At 43.8% G+C, this 17,876-nt stretch overlaps 1 protein-coding gene and 1 long non-coding RNA gene across 2 annotated transcripts; one reads left to right on the forward strand and one right to left on the reverse strand.

Moving 5' to 3' along the window:
- Positions 1-1,304: 1,304 nt before the first annotated feature.
- Positions 1,305-15,628, forward strand: POU2AF3 (POU class 2 homeobox associating factor 3). The gene is made up of 5 exons (XM_036895702.2): positions 1,305-6,151; positions 8,024-8,118; positions 12,009-12,063; positions 13,452-13,681; positions 15,013-15,628. The coding sequence occupies exons 1-5, from the start codon at positions 6,145-6,147 to the stop codon at positions 15,382-15,384; spliced, it is 759 nt and encodes a 252-aa protein (XP_036751597.2). The 5' UTR covers positions 1,305-6,144; the 3' UTR covers positions 15,385-15,628.
- Positions 5,907-7,193, reverse strand: LOC118917662 (uncharacterized). Its single transcript, XR_005026872.2, has 2 exons — positions 6,966-7,193; positions 5,907-6,229 (listed from the first exon to the last, which is right to left on the reverse strand). It is a non-coding gene; the product is annotated as an uncharacterized LOC118917662 (long non-coding RNA).
- Positions 15,629-17,876: the final 2,248 nt, after the last annotated feature.

Raw genomic sequence — 17,876 nt, forward strand, 5'->3', positions numbered from 1 at the left:
TTAGGTCTGGTGAGACAGGAGACCTCAGTCCTGGCTCCCAGGATCTTGGGCAGAGCCATCTGTCACTTGGCCTCACTAGTACCTGGGTATCGGAAAGGAAAGATCTCGCCCTCTCTATAGATTTAGGGGTCTGCACAAGGGTCTCAAAGCCATTTTTCCCAGATTGTTTGTATGAAATTTATGATAATTATAGTCACCTGCTGCTTACTATTTGTTGCTAAGTACTATACAACACAATAGTAGTAGTATAAATCGTATGTATGTCCACATCACTTTAACTTTTGTCTGATTATAACACTAAATGTTAAGCATGCCCATTTCTCCTAGTTCAGTTACTTCTCAGGTGTTATGCTCATCTCCCCACCATAGGAGGCACTGGCTCTCAGACAATAAAGCTCAGCAACCAGACCTCAGAATGAAGGTAAAGGCAGTGAGTGCAGCACGTGTACATTCTTCTTCAAGTATCCAAGGACTTCCACAGTATTTGACAAAATTAATTTACAAAAGGGAGACATACACAGGCCCATCCTCTGTCTAGCATCCATTTCAGTTACCAAGTTGAAAGTGGAAAGAGGCAGTGGAGAGAGGTGCTAATAATTCCAAATGGTAAATGATTTTTAAGAATTCTATTTAGCTTGACAATGTCTTTCTTTGTTCCAAGTATTTCAAGTTGGTTCTCTCTTATTGTGCTGGGAATTTACAACACTTTGTAAAAAAAGTAAAACCAAGCTATAATATTATGACAAGGGAAATTAATTATATTTCCTATCTCACTTTCCATCCAAGTACTATTTCCAACTGCGTGCTGGGGACTAACCGCACCTTTTCATCATACGTGACAATGCTGGCATAAGAGAAAAACACACATTCTCCTCTCCCTCACCTTCCTTAAATCTGCTATCCTCAGACTCACAGCTTTCCTGGGGAAGCCAGAGAAAATTAGAGCGCTTGGGTTCAAAATGCCATCTCTTTCAGGTCCTTTAAGATTGAAAGTAAGCAGAGATGGTGATGTCAAGTTCAAGCTGCTTAAGAAGCTAACTAAATAATAATGTTAAAAAGAAACTGAAGGCAAAACTTGCCCACACAAAAACTGCCATATAGACCATCGTCCCATAGGTTACTGGAAATAGACATTACAGTATGTAGTTGAAAGTATTTGTGTTTCTCCAACAATGTTATTCAAATGCAAGAATGAGAGAAAACCACATTTATTTAATAAATATTAATGAATAAATTTATTTAATAAATATTAATAAAACTTATGTGAGCATTATGACTTGCTACAGCCCAATTAATGACACAATATGATGATACTATTGTGGTAGAGGAAGAAGAAATTCCACAAAGGGAAAAGAATTACTAACCCCAGTAATAAATATGTATTTATATGCATACATACATATATATATACATACATATATACATATACATAAGTATTAACTAATATCTTTGTCATTTTTCAATATATAAATATAAATAATACATTCATAAGAAATAAAATATCTGGCATATTTAAAGAACTGAAATTACATTTGATGTGGAAGATTTAAGACCCATTACATTACAATGTTTCTACCAACCACACGCGACACAATTTCTTTAGGTTCTATCAATGAGTTCTGTCTCAAGTATCCTCTCTATTCAAAACATTACACTGTTCCTTTTACACATCATATTCAATAACTACTGACTCTGTAAATGACACCATATTATCTTTGATCTTTTATATAGAAGTATCCTCTAAGCTTAACCTTAGATAATTAAGATGTATGGGTTTTCAATATGCAATATAATTGTCAGTATGTTACAAACTTAAAGGAGAGAACAATAAAAATTTTTACAAGTTCCAAAAGGAAAAAAAAATGAACAAACTATCTAAGAATTAGCTCTTTTGCATTGGGAAAATTAATAATGTCCCAACTAACCTCCCTAACTAAATTATTTTAAGTGGAATAGACCAAAAGTTTAATGTTTAATAAATTAATTTATTTATAAATGAAAGACCATTCAACTATTTTATTTCTTAACCTTGGTAATATATTCATAGGTTTCCATCATGGCAATCTTTGCATGTTTTTGTATGTCTTAAATATTGCATAATAAGAACACTTAAGTAAAAGATGAACTTTTCAAGCAGTATATAATGGTAGTTTTCTTATTAAATGATAAATTATCAAATGCTTGTTCCCTATGGAAGCCTTTAAGGAAAAGTTAAGACAGAGTATATTTTACGGGAAGAGACAGACTAACCATAGATAATTAACCTCCATCCTATAGTCTTTCTGGTCATTTTCATAGGGACAATTCTCTCTGGGTCCAGTAAGTACCTGTTTCTTCCATGTTTTTGGAACTTGGTATTTCCACAAGGTTTGGTAACAGTGTTCCAAAGTCAAAATGACAAAAGAACTTTGCATTAGTATAGAGAATTAGAGCTGTAGTCAAATTTGGAGGGAATAAACTCCCTCTTTTCTTTATACTTAAAAGTCTTTTCATATTCATGTGCCTATGGTTAATATCTACTTTGGAGAAAAAAATATAATGGTCTGCAGTGTTATTTGCATACAAAATGCCTGCCAAAAAATTTCAGTTAAATATCAGTTAAAAACTTTAACAAGAAATGTATTCTATTCCTATTATTCTGGGTGCTAAATGAATTTAAGAAGGTCTATGGTAAACTAAAGGGTTTCTGAGCTCAGTGGCTCTGAGATCCAGAAAACTGTAATGTATGAAGACCTAGAAAAACTATGGATGGTCAGCCTCAAAAGGAGATGGCTAGTGCATAACTTCTTCAGGCTTGGCACTGGGTGTGAGCAGAGTAGATAATCAGTATACACTTGTTGAATGAGTGAATGAATGAACCAATGAAACAAACAAACACATAGTGGAGAAGCAGTAGTGTGGAAGTGGGAGAGCAGCACCCAGTGTCAGAGCAGTTGATGGCAATCACCTTTGTATTCCTCACACTTTATACCATGCCTGATACATGCTTGGTACTCAATGAATACCTGATTGGATTTTGGCTCAGTCGATGATTATCATATTTAAAGCAGCCCGCTAGTCAAACGAGATGCGTCACAAAGCTGGAGCTCCCATTTCCTCAACACACATCTACTGTGGGCCAGGAACTCAGCCAAGCAGGGAAGGGGGCCAGAGGCTAGACAGCCATCAGCAAGGGTATCAGAAGAAGGCTCAAGTCTCTCTCTGCACTGCAAGTTCTTTTCCAACATCCAAACAAGAGGATCCTATGTTATATTTTTAAGCAAGAGAGGCTTTTAAAGTCTATTGAATGCCCATATATTTTTTAGTCTTTTATTAAAACCCCCAAATGATTATCAGGACTTCAAGGCAGACACCCTGGGGGTGATAATACCCCCAGCAGGAGGGAAGATCTCCTAGTCTGAGAAGTACAAACTTTAATTAGCATAATTACCAGCTCAGCCTTTTCTCTAGACATCCTCTTCTTCAGGGTGTTGGTGTCCTCAGTGTGAGGGCACACTCTCCAGTCTGTGCTGCCCTGCCTCAGTCTCCTCACACACCCTGACAGTGACACAAGCAGGCCACCGAAACACTGCCACATGCACAGCGACAAGTGTGTTCACGTGTCCTACAGCAGCAGTTTTCCAGGGCTTGACACACGTCACTGGTGGGTGATGAAATTATTTTAGTGACTCCCAAAAAAACATGTGTTTTTCAAAATAGAATGTTTTTGAATAGAATCTTTCAAAAAAACAACATATTCTCAAAACAGGGCTTAGGCCTGAGGAAACCCAGTTTTCTGAAGTTGCTGGCCAGCAACCACAATGGAACATCCATCCTAGCAGCAGGGGCCAACACAGAAGCCCCTGGGACTACTGCCAAGGTACTGGTGGAGGCTTCCAGAGAAAGGGACAAAAGGTCATCTGCCATCTCTGCACACCTGGTGACTTCCAAGGAGTTCATCTCTCACCCAGCCCTGCTGTCCTCTCCACAGGGCAGTCAGTCATCAGTGTCAACTGTGATGACATTGCCAAGTGATCTCCAAGGCCTCCTGCCAGCCCTGTCCATCTCCAAATGAAAAGAGAGGGTAAGAAGGCGATTAAGCCTGAAAAAAATGAGACAGCACCACAGAGTGGGGGAAAACAGACACACACAGGGAGCCTGGGATAAAACAGCAATGTAGGCAAGAAATGGAGGAAAGCAGTGACAGGAAGACAGACAAAGAAACTCAGAAAAAAATAAACAGAAAGGTCAAAGAACAAAGAAGAAGGTTTTAAAAAGCAAACCAAAAAATAAGTGTAAAACAAAAAGGAGAACAAAAGAGAAAGAGAATGGAAGTCACCATGAGGATGAGAGACGGTCTCTAATTCCACGCTGCTTTATTCCCTATTCCTTCTGAAGGCACAGTGCCAAGCAGGACAGGGAGAAAAGAAACAGGGGCTCTCTCAAAGCTCCCAAGCGTCCTTCCCCAACTCCTGAGTCTGGTCCTCACACCGACTTTCATCAAGGAAATAGAACACAGGCTCAGGGGCTTTGGAAAAGACTCCAGAAGCTGACAGGTTCCAGCTGAGCTAGAGACAAACATCCTATCCTGCCAGGCACTGCCAGGTGCCACCTCAAGGATTCCCAGCCCTGATCCCCTCCTCCAGAGACATGGCTTCAGTCGCCAGGCAATGCCTACCCGTCACAAACTCCAGTGTCTTGTCACTCTCTGAAATCCCTGTTTCCCCACCTCCATATGCTCTACCTTTCATCTGCACATTTGAGGGCGTTCAGGTATTTTTCTGGTGGCCTTACGGAACTCAGCTCCTTTTCACATTTCAGATAACTCAGAGAATAAAGAGCAGAGGCCTATAACTATTGCCTGGCCTGGTAGCATGGGAATTTCTTGCTTTATGCACAAAGGGAACGCATTCTGCCTCTACCTTCTAGTGTTGCCCCCTTCCTTCAGGGGTTCAGAGAGGGTTTGGCCTGGCACTTGCTCCCTCTCTGGACCACTCATTTCCGTAAGCTTCCAAATCACATGGAAGAGGCACAGCAAGTGCTTGAAGAACAGAACCTAGCACAGTCCCAGGTCATTTGTGAGGGGCTCAGACCTGGACCAAGTGGGAAGTCTAACCTCAAACCCCCTCCACCTCTCACTCAAAGCATGAGGGATTGAACACAAATCCATGTCCTTTCAGCTAAAATTAGCAGGAGCCAAGCTTATCATTACTTCTCACACATACTCCTACAGCAAAAAGACAGGGATCTCTCTAAAGGGGAAAAGAAGAAAGGAAACTTCATATTGAAGAAACACCAGCCTCACAAAATCCAGTGCAGGGAGGCCCCCCAGCATCAGCCTAGGGAGCAGCAAAGGGTCTTAATGGGCAAGCATTCTGTGTTGAAAACACAGTGTCTGGGGCCCAGACAGAGAGTAGGGCAAAAACGGAGGGAAGCCAGCACATGGCCAGGCGGGGCGCCAGAAGGAGATGAAGCACAGAGCTGAGGCCCCTGCCAGGCCTCTGTCCTGAAATCTGGGCCCAGGGTGACTCCTTGTCATATCCTATCTACTGGGTGCCATGTTCACCCCCCAGAACCTGAGATTTTCCCCTTAAAATGGAGATGAGGAGTGTGGGAGTCAGCTCAGCCAGCCAGCCTGGCACAGGTGGTCATGAGGGGTGGCCTAAGCCACTCGGAGCTCCTGGAGCTGCCTTTAAGGCAGAAGCACAGAGCATCTTGGAGGACTCCTGCTCTGTCTGTGGGAAGGTGGGCAAAACAGCCAAAATAAAACAAAAGCAAGGGCCAGGACCCAAAGGGGTCTCAATTCCTGTTTGTCTGGACTCTCTGTGGGGTGCCTGTGTGCAGGATTTCTGCAGAAGATAGTCCATTTTGTTAAGCCTTTGAATATTCAAATTGAAAGTATCGCGCAATCATTGATTGTCAAATCATGGGTTTCTAGAGGTTTTAAATACTTGGCATGAGGGGGAAAAAACTCAAACCTATACCCGAAGGTATAAAACATTAATTCTGTTTGTCTCCTGCTCCAGCAACCTAGGTGCAGCTGGATGCTTTGTGAAACTTTAAAAATGTGGCATCTCTGCTTCTCTCCTTGCACAGGAGTTCTGCTAGGCGCTGAATCCCTGCAGCTACAGCATCCAGCCACCGACCCAACTTCTGCTGACAACGATGTCCGGTAACTCAGCTGCTTCTCCTGGGCTAGGGTCACGCGAGCCAGGGCCTTTTGCATCCGTGTGTATTTCCCCAGCTTTTCCTGCATGGAACAGAGAGGCACAAAGTCAGGGCATGCGAGTATGAGCCGGGGATCCCGAGGGGGCAGGGGCCACGCTGTGGCCGCTCCCACTCAGCGCCTGCTCTTGATAGCACAGGCCCAGAGGCCGCGTTGGTCGCCGGGGACAGCCGCGTACCCCGGTCCCCCACCCGTCCTCCCATTTTGCCACAGTTGTGACTCTGGGGCTTGCGGCGCGGACTCTGAGCGCCCAGGAGCGGCGGCGGGGGGCGGGGGAGCTAGAGGCTCACGGTGAGCCCGGGACTCGAGCAGGGCGCGCCGGACGTAGAGAACTGGATGGTGGCGGTCCCTGTGGGGGCTCAGGGCCGCACCCGCCGACGCCCCCAGCCCCGAGCCGCGAACCGAGCGAGGAGGTTGGGGGGAGAAACCTGACAGCCGAGCGGACGCGGCGCCCAGGCGCTGCGGGCCAGGCAGGCAGGGGTCCCCTGCGTCCGGGGGCTGAATGAGCGCAGCCTCCCTCCCTGGGGGGACCCCCAGCCCCCGGGACCCGGCCGGGGCCGTGCCGGGGCGTGGGCGGCCCCAGCGGTCCGGCTGCGGTCTCCGCAGCGACCAGGTGGGGCGCTGGCGGCCCGGCGTGGCACCAGGCGCCCAGGAGGGCTGCGCGGCCGCCCCCAGCCGCGGGGCCCGGCCCTCCCCGCGCGGCCGCCCCCGCGCTCACTCCCGGCCGAGGGCGGCCCGAGGCGTCCCGCGCCCTACTCACTGCGGCTCAGGGGGCTCGCGGGGCCCGTGGCCGCCCCGCTTCCAGCGTGCGGAGACGCCCTCCGCCTGCCCTCCGGCGCGCGCCGGCCTCTCCCGCGGGCCGGGGCGGTCCGGCCCGGCCCAGCCCAGCCGGCCCCGAGGGCGGCCTCTTCCGGCGGACGCGGGGGCCCCGCACAGCTCTCCCAGAGCGGGCGCCGAGCGGCCGCGCCCCGAGCCCCCGAGCGCCAGGGAAATGCCTTCACGGGGAAGGGAGGCGGTGGGGGAGGGACGGGGGGAGGGGAGAGCCGGGGGCACGGGGAGAGCGGGAGCGGCGCCGAGGGGGCTGGAGGGGAGGATGCAGAGCGGGAAAGGCGGAGGAGAAAGGAGGGAGAGGGGGAATCGTTCCCCAGTCCTGGTCCTTGTACTGGGGTCAGCCCAGCAGGCCCCTCACTGGGCCAAGAACAAGGCTTCCAAACTCCACCCGCCCGCTGCCTGCCCCAGAGCTTGCTCCAGACCGAGAGGTCCGTGGAGGCCAGAGCCTCCTCAGAAGTGGTGCCTGGCCTGATGGAGAAGGAAGAGACCCGGAGCTTCCCTGGGAGTGCGAGCATCGTGGCGGGGGGGCAGGGCCAGCCGCTCCAGTTCAGAAAGCGTGCCCCTGCCCAGCGCCTGGTCCCTTTCCAGGTCCCTGATGCCTGCTCCTAAGCCAGCGAGTGGGCCCAGAGCCCCAGGTCCCCCGACCTGAACCAAGGTGGGGATCTCCCCTAGCCTGGTCTCCACATTCCTGAGCACATTCCGTCATGCTATTTATTGGTCTATGGATAGGGTCCATCCTGGGGTGGATGACCCCACAGATTTCCAGAGGTTCTGTTCCCACTGGGGCCCTGAAACCTGCCCAAGCCTTCTTTATCCTTCCAAGTTTGAAAATTTTGTGTTTCTTTACCACCTGTCTTTTAGCATTCCCTTTTCATTCTCCAAACCTACACACCTGGCCACAAGTGCCAGAGTCTGTGCAGAGGACCCACACCCCGGGCTGACACCCAAACCTCGCACTTGACCACTGACTCAGTTGCCTTTTCTCAGAGAAACCGAAGGTGTATCAAGGTGTCCGGGTGAAGATCACAGTGAAGGAGCTGCTACAGCAGAGGAGGGCACACCAGGCCACCTCAGGGGGACCCGTAAGCATGAACTCCCCACTTAACCCCCACCTCATGTTTGTCCTCACCCCTGTCTGGAAGGTGGAGGAGGCCACCCTAGGCCCCAGTCACCATCCCAAGACCTGGCCTTCTTCAGCTGTTCTTCTAACTTCTGTGCCAGCTTCATCCCAGTTCACCATAGGAAGCCACAAAGAATAGCTCGTGGTGCTCAGGATTTGAGGGAGCCCGTCCCTCACTGATCATAGTTGAGTATAAAGGGGTCATTGGTCCTGTACAGGGAGAGGACCAGGCATCAGGTAAGTAGATTGTCGTTCTGTTAGGAAGACAGTATATGTGCCCTCATGTACACGAAGGAGTCTCTCCCAGAAATTCACTTCATTTGAGACAACCCTTCAAGGTGACAATCTCTATGGCACAACACCCCCTCCCTCCTCATTCTTCTGTCCCCACCTCTGAGGTCATTTATCCATAAATCACCAGGCACTGAATGTGCCCAGCAGAAAGGGACCATCTATCTGCAGAGGAGACAGCTTGGAATATAAAGCCACCTTGTGAAGATGTAATGAAGCCTGAAGCAGTTCCAGGTTATCACGAGTTTGATATGGGCCGTGGTGAGGTCACGCTGCTACTGTATATACAGCCTAAAGTAGACAGTGCTGCTGAGAGGCTCAGGGCAGCAGCAGCACCAAATGAAGCCGGGCTGCCCTCCAAGAGAGCAACTCGCTAAGCCTTGTTTGTAGGTTGGTTTGAGTGTGGCTGTGTGGATATAGCCCATGACAGTTAGGGCCCATATTGCCATTGTTAGGATTAGTCCTGGCTCCAGCTTATTGGCATCTAGCCTGCAGTGATTTTTGTGCCTGGTGCTTTTGTACGAAATGGACAATTTCATGAAATGAGCCTTTGTGGGAAAAAACAATGATGTAGAGGTAGTGAGCACAGATTCTAGAACCAGGGGACTGGGTTCAGGTCTCAGCTCCAACATGGGGTGTATCCCTGAGCAAATCACTATCTTGATTGCCTCAGTTTCCTCATCTTTAAACTGGAGATAATAGGATTTTATGAGAGTTCCATGACTTATTGCATATAAAGCACTTAGAAGAGTGTTTTCCACTTAGTGCTTACCACTTACTAGTGCTCAATAAATGTTAGCTATCATTATTATTTGTGAAAAACAACCAAAATAAAATTACAACCATAGATTAAAAGCCAGATGTTGAATTTGTTGAATAATGTTCATTCATATCTTTTGCTCAGAGTTTAGAGTTCAGGTATGAGCTTGTTGTGAATGGCATGTACAGCACAAATCGTACATTTGCTGGAGCAGTCAGTACCTCTGTATGCAGAATTTCAGCTAACACAATAAACTTCCATTTGTAGAGGGTTTTACAATTGTTCTTTTAAAGCACTTTGGCACACACATTTCATTTAGTTCTTATAACAATCCGGGTGATAAGTAGATCAGAGATATGCATGCCTCTTTTACAGCTGAAGTTCAGTCTTGCAGTTAATAATAATAGAGCTAAAAGTAGGACCAAGTTCTTCCTATTCTTAATATAAAAGACCTTCCCACCTTTGGCCCCCTACATTCATTTTTCTGCAGATCCAGCTGTGCTGAGCAGGAGTCTAGTAGCCTTAACCATCAGCCCCTTCAGTTCAGAGATGGCTTTAAGTTTAATAAAACCAGGAACAAGGGAACAGGGAAATGCTTCTTGTGCAGAAAATGATAATAATTAATCATCAAGATGTTTATCCTTTATTAAGGAGCTTTGGTGCGTGGTAGAATTCTGCTTCAGCAGCACCTGGAGAATTCCCACTTAGAGGCTTGCTTTGGCCACTCTTCCCCTCTTAGCTAGCTACAGAATGAAAGTAAAGGTAAAAAATTTCACTTGCATATCTGACCAGTGTCTGTTCCCTGGAGCAGTTTGACTTATCTAGGTTTTTTCTGAACTTCTCCATGAGGAACAGTAAAGCAGTGCTTCTGAACCAGCGCCTTTCAGGAACATGCAGAGCAAAGCCTTCTCTGCTCTGCTTCTTGGAAGATTATATCTGTCCGTGTCCTCACAACCACACAGGACTAACACACAGTTGACTTAATTATGAGAGGCAAATGTAAAAATCCCTCACTGAGAACCATCAGAAGGATCTGGCATTCTAAGAAAGCTCTAAGAGGCATACTCAGTAGGCAAGGATGACAGACAGCAGGGGATAAATGCACACCTGCTACTGGGTGTAGATCTTTCTGGTTTAACAGAGATGATCTCTAATTTGTTCAGTGGTTGAACGACACCTCTGGGAAGCTTTAAGCCAAGGAAAGAGTTAATTTTATCAAATACACAAAGTGGGGAGAAATTTATCTTAATTTGTTATAAAGTCAGATGAGTATCCACAATTTGGAACTTTAAGGAGATCATGAATGAAGTTATAGATTGACACAAATAACAGAGTCTCAAACAGTGCCAGGAAAAACTCATGCATGCCAGATTTGTAAATTTGGTAAAAACTTATTTCAGCCAGATCAATTTATAAACAGCCCTGAGCACGCACACAAACACACACACACACACACACACACCTTTTACCTTTAGGATAAAGGAAACTTAGTACTTACCAAAAGATATAATTTACCCATTTTTTACCTTTTTCTAAAAAAACAGTCTTGATTGTGCTTTTGTAAAGTGTAGACGGTGGATTTTGTGCTGTTTGAAATGTAAGAGAGAAGGTGCCTTTCTTTGTATTCTTGGAGCAAAGTAGAAAGTGGACCCATGACTAGAAAGATAATATCAAGTAGGATATTGTAAACATACCTGAGGGCGATAACATGGGGAGGCAGGCAAACACCTTTTGGGTGGGGGAAGGAATGGGGTAAATAAGAGCCCTACAATGAAGCAGATTTTTTAAAGCCCACTCCTTCCAAGTCCTTTAGCTCAAGCTGCAGCCAAGTATTTGCATAAAGAGCTGATGAGGGACTCCAGCTTCCTGGTTCATGACATTATAACACGGATCATTTTCAAAAGTAACACCACCTCCTGTTTCAGCAGTGGCTGGCTGTGCAGTTCCCCAGTGGCTCGGTGTACAGGAGTTAAGTATACCCTGTAACCCAAGAGGGGTGTGGTGAGCTCAGCTTCCCAGTGCAGAACCACAGTGCAATGCTGGTCCCTTTAAATTTTAAAGCCAACACCTGAAACATAAGAAACAAACAAAAGAAAAAATCCTAAATTAGTAATTATCAGTTCAACTGGAAGATACAGGCTGAATAGTTAAAGGAACAGTCTCATAAACATCAAGTATTGAAATATAGTAGTGAAAAAATAAACTTTTATAGAAAAAAGTAAAAAGCAAAATTGAAATATTTTCCAGCTGTTTACTGGAATGTCATAGGCTCCAGCTCACTGACCACAGCTGTAAGGGAGTATTCTGTATTACAATGTTTCATGCCTAGTAAGAACATGTGAATATTTTTAGCTATCCAGGAGTAACAAAGTTAGGAATTGTGTCCTTTTGGGAAAACAAATTAGTAAGGCTAAGCAGCCAGATAGTATATGAAAATTTTGAGGAAAATGATTGACCAAGTCATAGATAGTTGGTATTAAATAAATGTTAGCCCTTACTAATTTTAAATAGTTTAATAGAAAGGCTCTTGAGTTTTCTGTAATATAAAAGTTGTTTATATTAATTTTTATCAAATTAATAGTCTTTAAAATTTAAGTGGGAGAACTTGATATTAAAAAATAATCCCCAAACAACTTAAAAATTGAATCTAAATAAAACATAATATTGGTTGTATTTTAAAGACTTTTTTTCAGAAGAAAAAATCTGGCTTACCTTACAAAGTTCACATCAAAATGCCTTAGCTTTCCCTTTTGAGAACTCTTATTCCACTTTGCTTTATGGTTGTATTCTTGTTTTGGCAGCTGTCCGGAGGCAACAGTGTCCACCTTGCAGACCCAGTCACACCATCTTCTGCAGGTCAGTGCAGTCAGCATTACAATTCTCTCAAAAACTCTTTCCAAAGTCCATCTGGAAAGTCTCTCAGTGCTTGATTCAGAGGTTAATATAGGCACCACCATTTAATTGGAATCCAACCAATCAGAAGGTGAAAAACACATAGTGACTCCAGATGCAAGTCTAGCAAGGAAAAAAGGGAAAATTTTCGTCCTCAATTCTGAGCTTTCTATTCTCTGCTGTCTACTCTGTCCCGAGAGTTTGTTCTTCATATTTCAGTTCCTCATCTCCAAGTAACTAAGCTTCACAGAAAGATCAGAATTGTTTTCAGAAATTTATCACTTTTAGTGTGCTCTTAGATGGTATATAGAACATCCTAAGATCCTAGAATAATGCCTTTGCTCTTGTGCATTTAGTTTCTAGCCGACAGGGGCTTCCCTCCCCTTCTTTCCTTTCTGCCCAGAAAGCAGTTCAAACAATTGTAAATTTCCTCAGCCCAATACGAATAACTCTATTACATAAACACTCCTACCTATGCCACTCAACAGCTAACAGTTTAAAGAGGTCATGCAGAAGGAAACCTGTGCTTATGGTAGCTCACCACTGAATGTGCCACTTTAACCTAACCTTAAAGGAACCTTGAGACTTTAGAAAATCCAGTGTTCTGTTTCCCTCTGATGGTCATACTCTCCACCTGTTTTCTTTGAGCATTTAGGGATAACAATCAGAGCAAGTCTATTAATACTAAAATAGAAAAGAAGTCATGTTTTCAGAATTATTCTTGTTTGATATTTAACAACTTATTTTAATACCATTATCATGTTAACTTATTCACTAAGAAAACAGGTTTGCTTTTTGTAATTTAAAACAAGTAGTACTCATTTGTACTCTACATTCCTGGTTTCCATTTTATCAGTTGCATTGCCATTTATGTATCACTCTTCAAAAATTAAGATCCTGGGTAAGTGTTCTGAAAAGTTTAGGAAAACAGTAACCCTAAATCAAGAGATTACTTCCCATGGCATCAGAAGTTTTCTTCTAGCCTCAAACATCTGTAAGTTACTTCTCAGAGAGGAGGTTTACTTGAACTGCAGATAGGTGCTGGATATTGATGCTTTCTAGTCGAAGAAAGTGCCAGTTGTCACAAGTTGGATCACTGTTCTTTTATTTTTGCCCTTGTCATATTTACAGACAAGTTCTACATTATTGACCAGACTCGTTTCACTGGGACTTGAATTTGCTAAGGCAACTAAAAAAGCCCAAATTGCCTGCCTGTTTACCTTTCTAGAAAGTCTTAAGCCTTTCTAGACTTTTACCCTAGACATAGTAAATACCCAAAGTATAGAATAAATTGCATTCAAATCCATAAGTGCAATTTTTAAACAAAAAATATATTTTTCCTTCTCTTCTAGGACTGTATTTTGAGCCTGAACCAATTTCTTCTACGCCCAATTATTTTCAACCCCGAGAATTTTCCAGTTGTGTTTCTCGTGAAGAGAACCCAAGCTGCCTCGACCAGATCTTTGATTCCTACCTTCAGACAGAGACACACCCAGGCCCTTCACTCAATTCCTTGCAAAATACTCCACACTATTTCCCTGACAGCTTCCAGGCTGCCCCTTTCTGCTTTAACCAGAACCTGGTAATTTATCTCAGTTCTTTACAAAACCTGATTGTTACTTACTATGGGGTAGTAATGCTTTGTAAGAAAGTTTGCATCATCTCATGAGAAATCACACAAACACTATCAACAAGGAAATTATTCAGGAAAGAAGCAGAGAACCATTTAAAACTTAATGGAGATAGAAACAGCCACACATTCCAGGGTGCACACTTTTGGATACACATGTAATTATGTGTGTGGCAATAAACAGAGGTTTCCTGGCAATATTCATTTAATGTTTTTGAACTGTAAGTTAAGACATCAATTAATTGGAAATCACTGATTTAAACAATGGTCCATGGATGTCTGAGTTCTTGGACATGGAATTAAGGCTATGTCCACACAGTACCAAACAATCATTCTGATAAGGGGTTTTTGTTTTACTTTGACATGTAACAGGCCCTGTTAACTGGTTGTTTTGGTCTGGCATAGGCATAAGGACTCATTTGGGCCTCATATGGTTAGGAAAAAAAGCCAAGTTCTACATTATTGAAAGAACTTGGATTGTATGTTCTTAATGGACCTTAGGTGCTTAAAAAATATGTTACATAAATGGAGTAAAATTTCCATTAGTAGATACCAGTTGTTTTAGATACTTATATAGTTTTTTAAGCCTTGTAAAATAAGTTTCTGAAGTGAATAATTTTTCTTTCAACTTGGCAGAAGTCTGTGTAGGTATCAAGACTAAATTTTAAGGGGTTAGGAAGTTAACTCCACAGAATATGCATACAGAGTGCCAATCATCCAGTTCCCTTCCAGCTTCCAAGTTAGGCTTTCTTACTAATAACTGTAAACCTTCGTAAGAGAAATAGAAGGTGTTACAGTATTCCTCAGCGGATAAGACCTTGACCCCAGTAAGACTAGTTCCCCATCTCCGAGTCTCCTGTACAGGGGATCGTTGATAATGTGTGTGGTCACCTTGTCCTCCATAGCCAAGGGTGTGGAGGAACAACCACGGTGCCGCCTGCAGCATGTATTGTGGCTCACAGCAGGATTTGATGTGCAGGTGACTTGCAGAACAATAGGATTTTGTGGTTTAAGAACAAAGTATCCTTTAAAGTATGGTTATGACAAAGGAAACCAGTGAAGCAAGGTAACTTATTGTTGGGAAAGAAATAGGTAAATATAGAATGTGGTGTCATGAAATCCTGCAGTCAGCAAATAAATTACATCTGCAGACTTGGGCTGGGTTGAGTGTTATCTTGTGTTTTATCCCTAATGTTCTTACTCTGAATTAATAAATCCACTCTATTCTGTCCTTTTAATCCTAAATTATCAAGCTCTTTGCTCCTTGGTTTTCATTTCTCTAGACCCCAGGATCGTCCTCAGATTCCTCCACTCTCTCTGGTTCCTTAGACTACAGTTACTCGCCGGCTCAGCTTCCTGCATGTGCTCTGGAGAATTATAATCTCCTGCCTTCTCTGGACACCAGAAACTGTGGCTATCCCTTAGAAGACTACTCCTACTCTCACCTGCCCTCACATGCCCAGCATGACTGCTTCTCCTCAGCCAGCACTTCGGTTTGCTACTGTGCATCCTGCGAGGCAGAGCACTTGGACACCATCAGAGCGTCAGAGTATTTTTCCTATCCCAGCATGGACTATGTGAACTTTGCTCCTTCAGCAGTAACGACCAACGATTTCTACAAGAGGGAAACAAACTGTGACGTCTGCTATAGTTAATAATTTAGAACATGGCATGTGTATATCTAGTTTTCTACTAAGCCAAATAATAACTCGAAATACGCAACCTGGTAGCAAAATATAACAAGCACAGCTTACATGTCACCATTTCCAGTTTTCTGATGCCAACTAATTTAGGCATTAATTTGAAGTCCACAGACCCAGTCATAGTGCCACTCCTACTTCGTATGCTTATGGTTAAAATTTTCATAGGGAACGGTCACTTGTTTAACTTTTCTGTGTAATGAACAAATTCTAATTTTTTTACTAATAAATAATTTTGTATTATTAAGTACTGGCTTATTTTTAAAATTTTTCAAATGGTAGTTGCCATTTGGCTTGATTAATATCAGTTAATTCTGGAAGTCACTAATTACCCTTCAGTAGTTTAATCTCATTTATTCATGAATTTAAAATTATTTTAATGTGGTGAGATGCTTCGGCTCCCGTAGGGATAGAGGGTAGACACGGCTGCTGCGCTGGCTACAAGGGGAAGTCAGCCTCACCCCTAAATGAGGATGTCCTTGGGGCAACATCAGAGGAAGACATTCATGAATCATCAGTGTCATATCTAATATTAGTCTATGAAATGTTAAATGACCCAAAGCACATCTTACCTATGGCAATGTTAACCTGAAGATAATTCTCTTTCATTTCCAAAGTACTGGGCATATACATGATCTTTCCTTTGAGAGCTGCCATGTAGTTAATGATCACAACAGTTATCGTTGTTATCAGCAGAAATTTCTGAATTTCTGCTGTAGGTCCTTAAATATGCATGAGTGATCATGTTTACAGGTTGGTTTATTGGACTCATCATGTTGTTTACAGATGAATTTCAGAGTTTACTTCCTCTGATTAATCTATTTGAACAAGCATAACCATCTTTCAAGGTGAAGAGGAGCTACTTAAGCTACCCAAACGGGATGATTCTGTTAAATCCTCTGTGTTGAGGGCAGTAAGGCACAAGGCTTCAATCCCTGCAGTGAAGCCTGGGGACATTTTCCATGTCCCAGGGTTCAGCACAAAGGCAGCAATACTGGTACCATCACCACTGGCACTGTCCACAGCTACCATTTTTAGCCCTTCCTCTGTACCAGAATAGTCTAAGGGTTTTCTCACACATCATTTCATTTAATCTTCACAACACTGAGAGCAAAGTGAGGAGTCTCTGGCTCAGAGAAGTTAAGTCACCTGCCCAGTGTCACTCAGCCATTAAGCACTGACTTTAAGGTCTGAAGATGCCAAAGTCATACTTTTAACTCTAATGGTGAAAAGTTTGAGCAGCCATTTGTGAAAGACCATTCAAGAGCTTGTGTGATCACCCCATTAAATGCAACTTCCTCATATGCACAAAGGTGTGCCCACATCACAACTGTAGAGCTTTCCAGAAGGGCCCGACTGGCCACCACGGGACACAAAGGTGCCAAGCGTTAGTTGCCAGAGTCCCTGACTCTGGGAACTGAGGGGAGGAAGCTGACCAATGCCACCTCAGTGAGCCTTTTTCTATCAGGAGCCTTTCCAAGTGACACCATCTGATTATCCCTTCCCTGGGGGCTCCATTAAGGCTTGGGCAAATAGGACAAGTTGCAACCTCCCTCATGGAATAGCTGTGCCAGGGAAACAAAACAATTGCTGCCTTTATAAGATGCCAATAAAACTACATTTTGAATCATTCCAATTAAATTAGCTGCTCACACAAGCCAAAGTCCCATCCTCAGCAGCTGTCCCCAAAGGACAAAAAGCAGAGAACTAAAAGATGCCCAGTGGTTGGTACCAAAATATCCCTTTCCTGGATGCCATTCTTTTTTTTAACTCCCTACTCTCAACTGTCTGCCTTCTGAATCAGTTCCTTTGCAGATCTAACAGAAAGCATTTTCTACCTCCTGTTTCTTGTTCTTCCCTCAGCTGACCCTTAGTTATAGTATGCCTAAATATAGTGTGGAAAATAACTCATAAAAGGATGTGAAACAAGGGCTAATATAACTACTGTGCATCAAAATAAATAACTCCACCTTAAATTGGTCTTTAAGATCTTTCCTCCTAGCACACGATGAAGTGGATGCACACTGTCCACCCAGTCTCTTAACTGCTGCAGCTCATAGGTAAAATATGAGCCAGTAGCATAATCTAGAGTACCTCTCATCAACATACCTGGGAAGCTGGATAAAATACAGGTGCCTATGTCACAACATGATTTGAGAAGTGTGCAGGGTCCAGGAATCTCACTTTTAAGTGCACCTAAGTCAGTTCTGATATTGATGGTGTTCTGTCTATGCTTGAAAAGCACTCACCTACCTATTCCAAGCCTGAGTTTTTCCCTATAGGAACTAATAGCACAGTAACAATGGCTTACATGGACTAAGCTCTTCCTATGACCCAGCCCTGTGGGCATTTATCTCATTTAATCCTCAAACAACTACACAAGGTGGCTACTATTATCATCATCTTCATTTTTGTCAATGATGAAACTGTAGCTTGGAGAGATGAAA

The sequence above is a fragment of the Manis pentadactyla genome, chromosome 13, assembly GCF_030020395.1.
Source record: "Manis pentadactyla isolate mManPen7 chromosome 13, mManPen7.hap1, whole genome shotgun sequence".
Taxonomy (NCBI): Eukaryota; Metazoa; Chordata; class Mammalia; order Pholidota; family Manidae; genus Manis; species Manis pentadactyla.

What these genes read in the sequence shown, in the direction of transcription:
- POU2AF3 (XM_036895702.2), top strand. An exon ending in AGTCACACCATCTTCTGCAG is followed by an intron (nt 12,064 to 13,451) that starts GTCAGTGCAGTC and finishes CTTCTCTTCTAG; the next exon opens with GACTGTATTTTGAGCCTGAA. An exon ending in TCTGCTTTAACCAGAACCTG is followed by an intron (nt 13,682 to 15,012) that starts GTAATTTATCTC and finishes TCATTTCTCTAG; the next exon opens with ACCCCAGGATCGTCCTCAGA.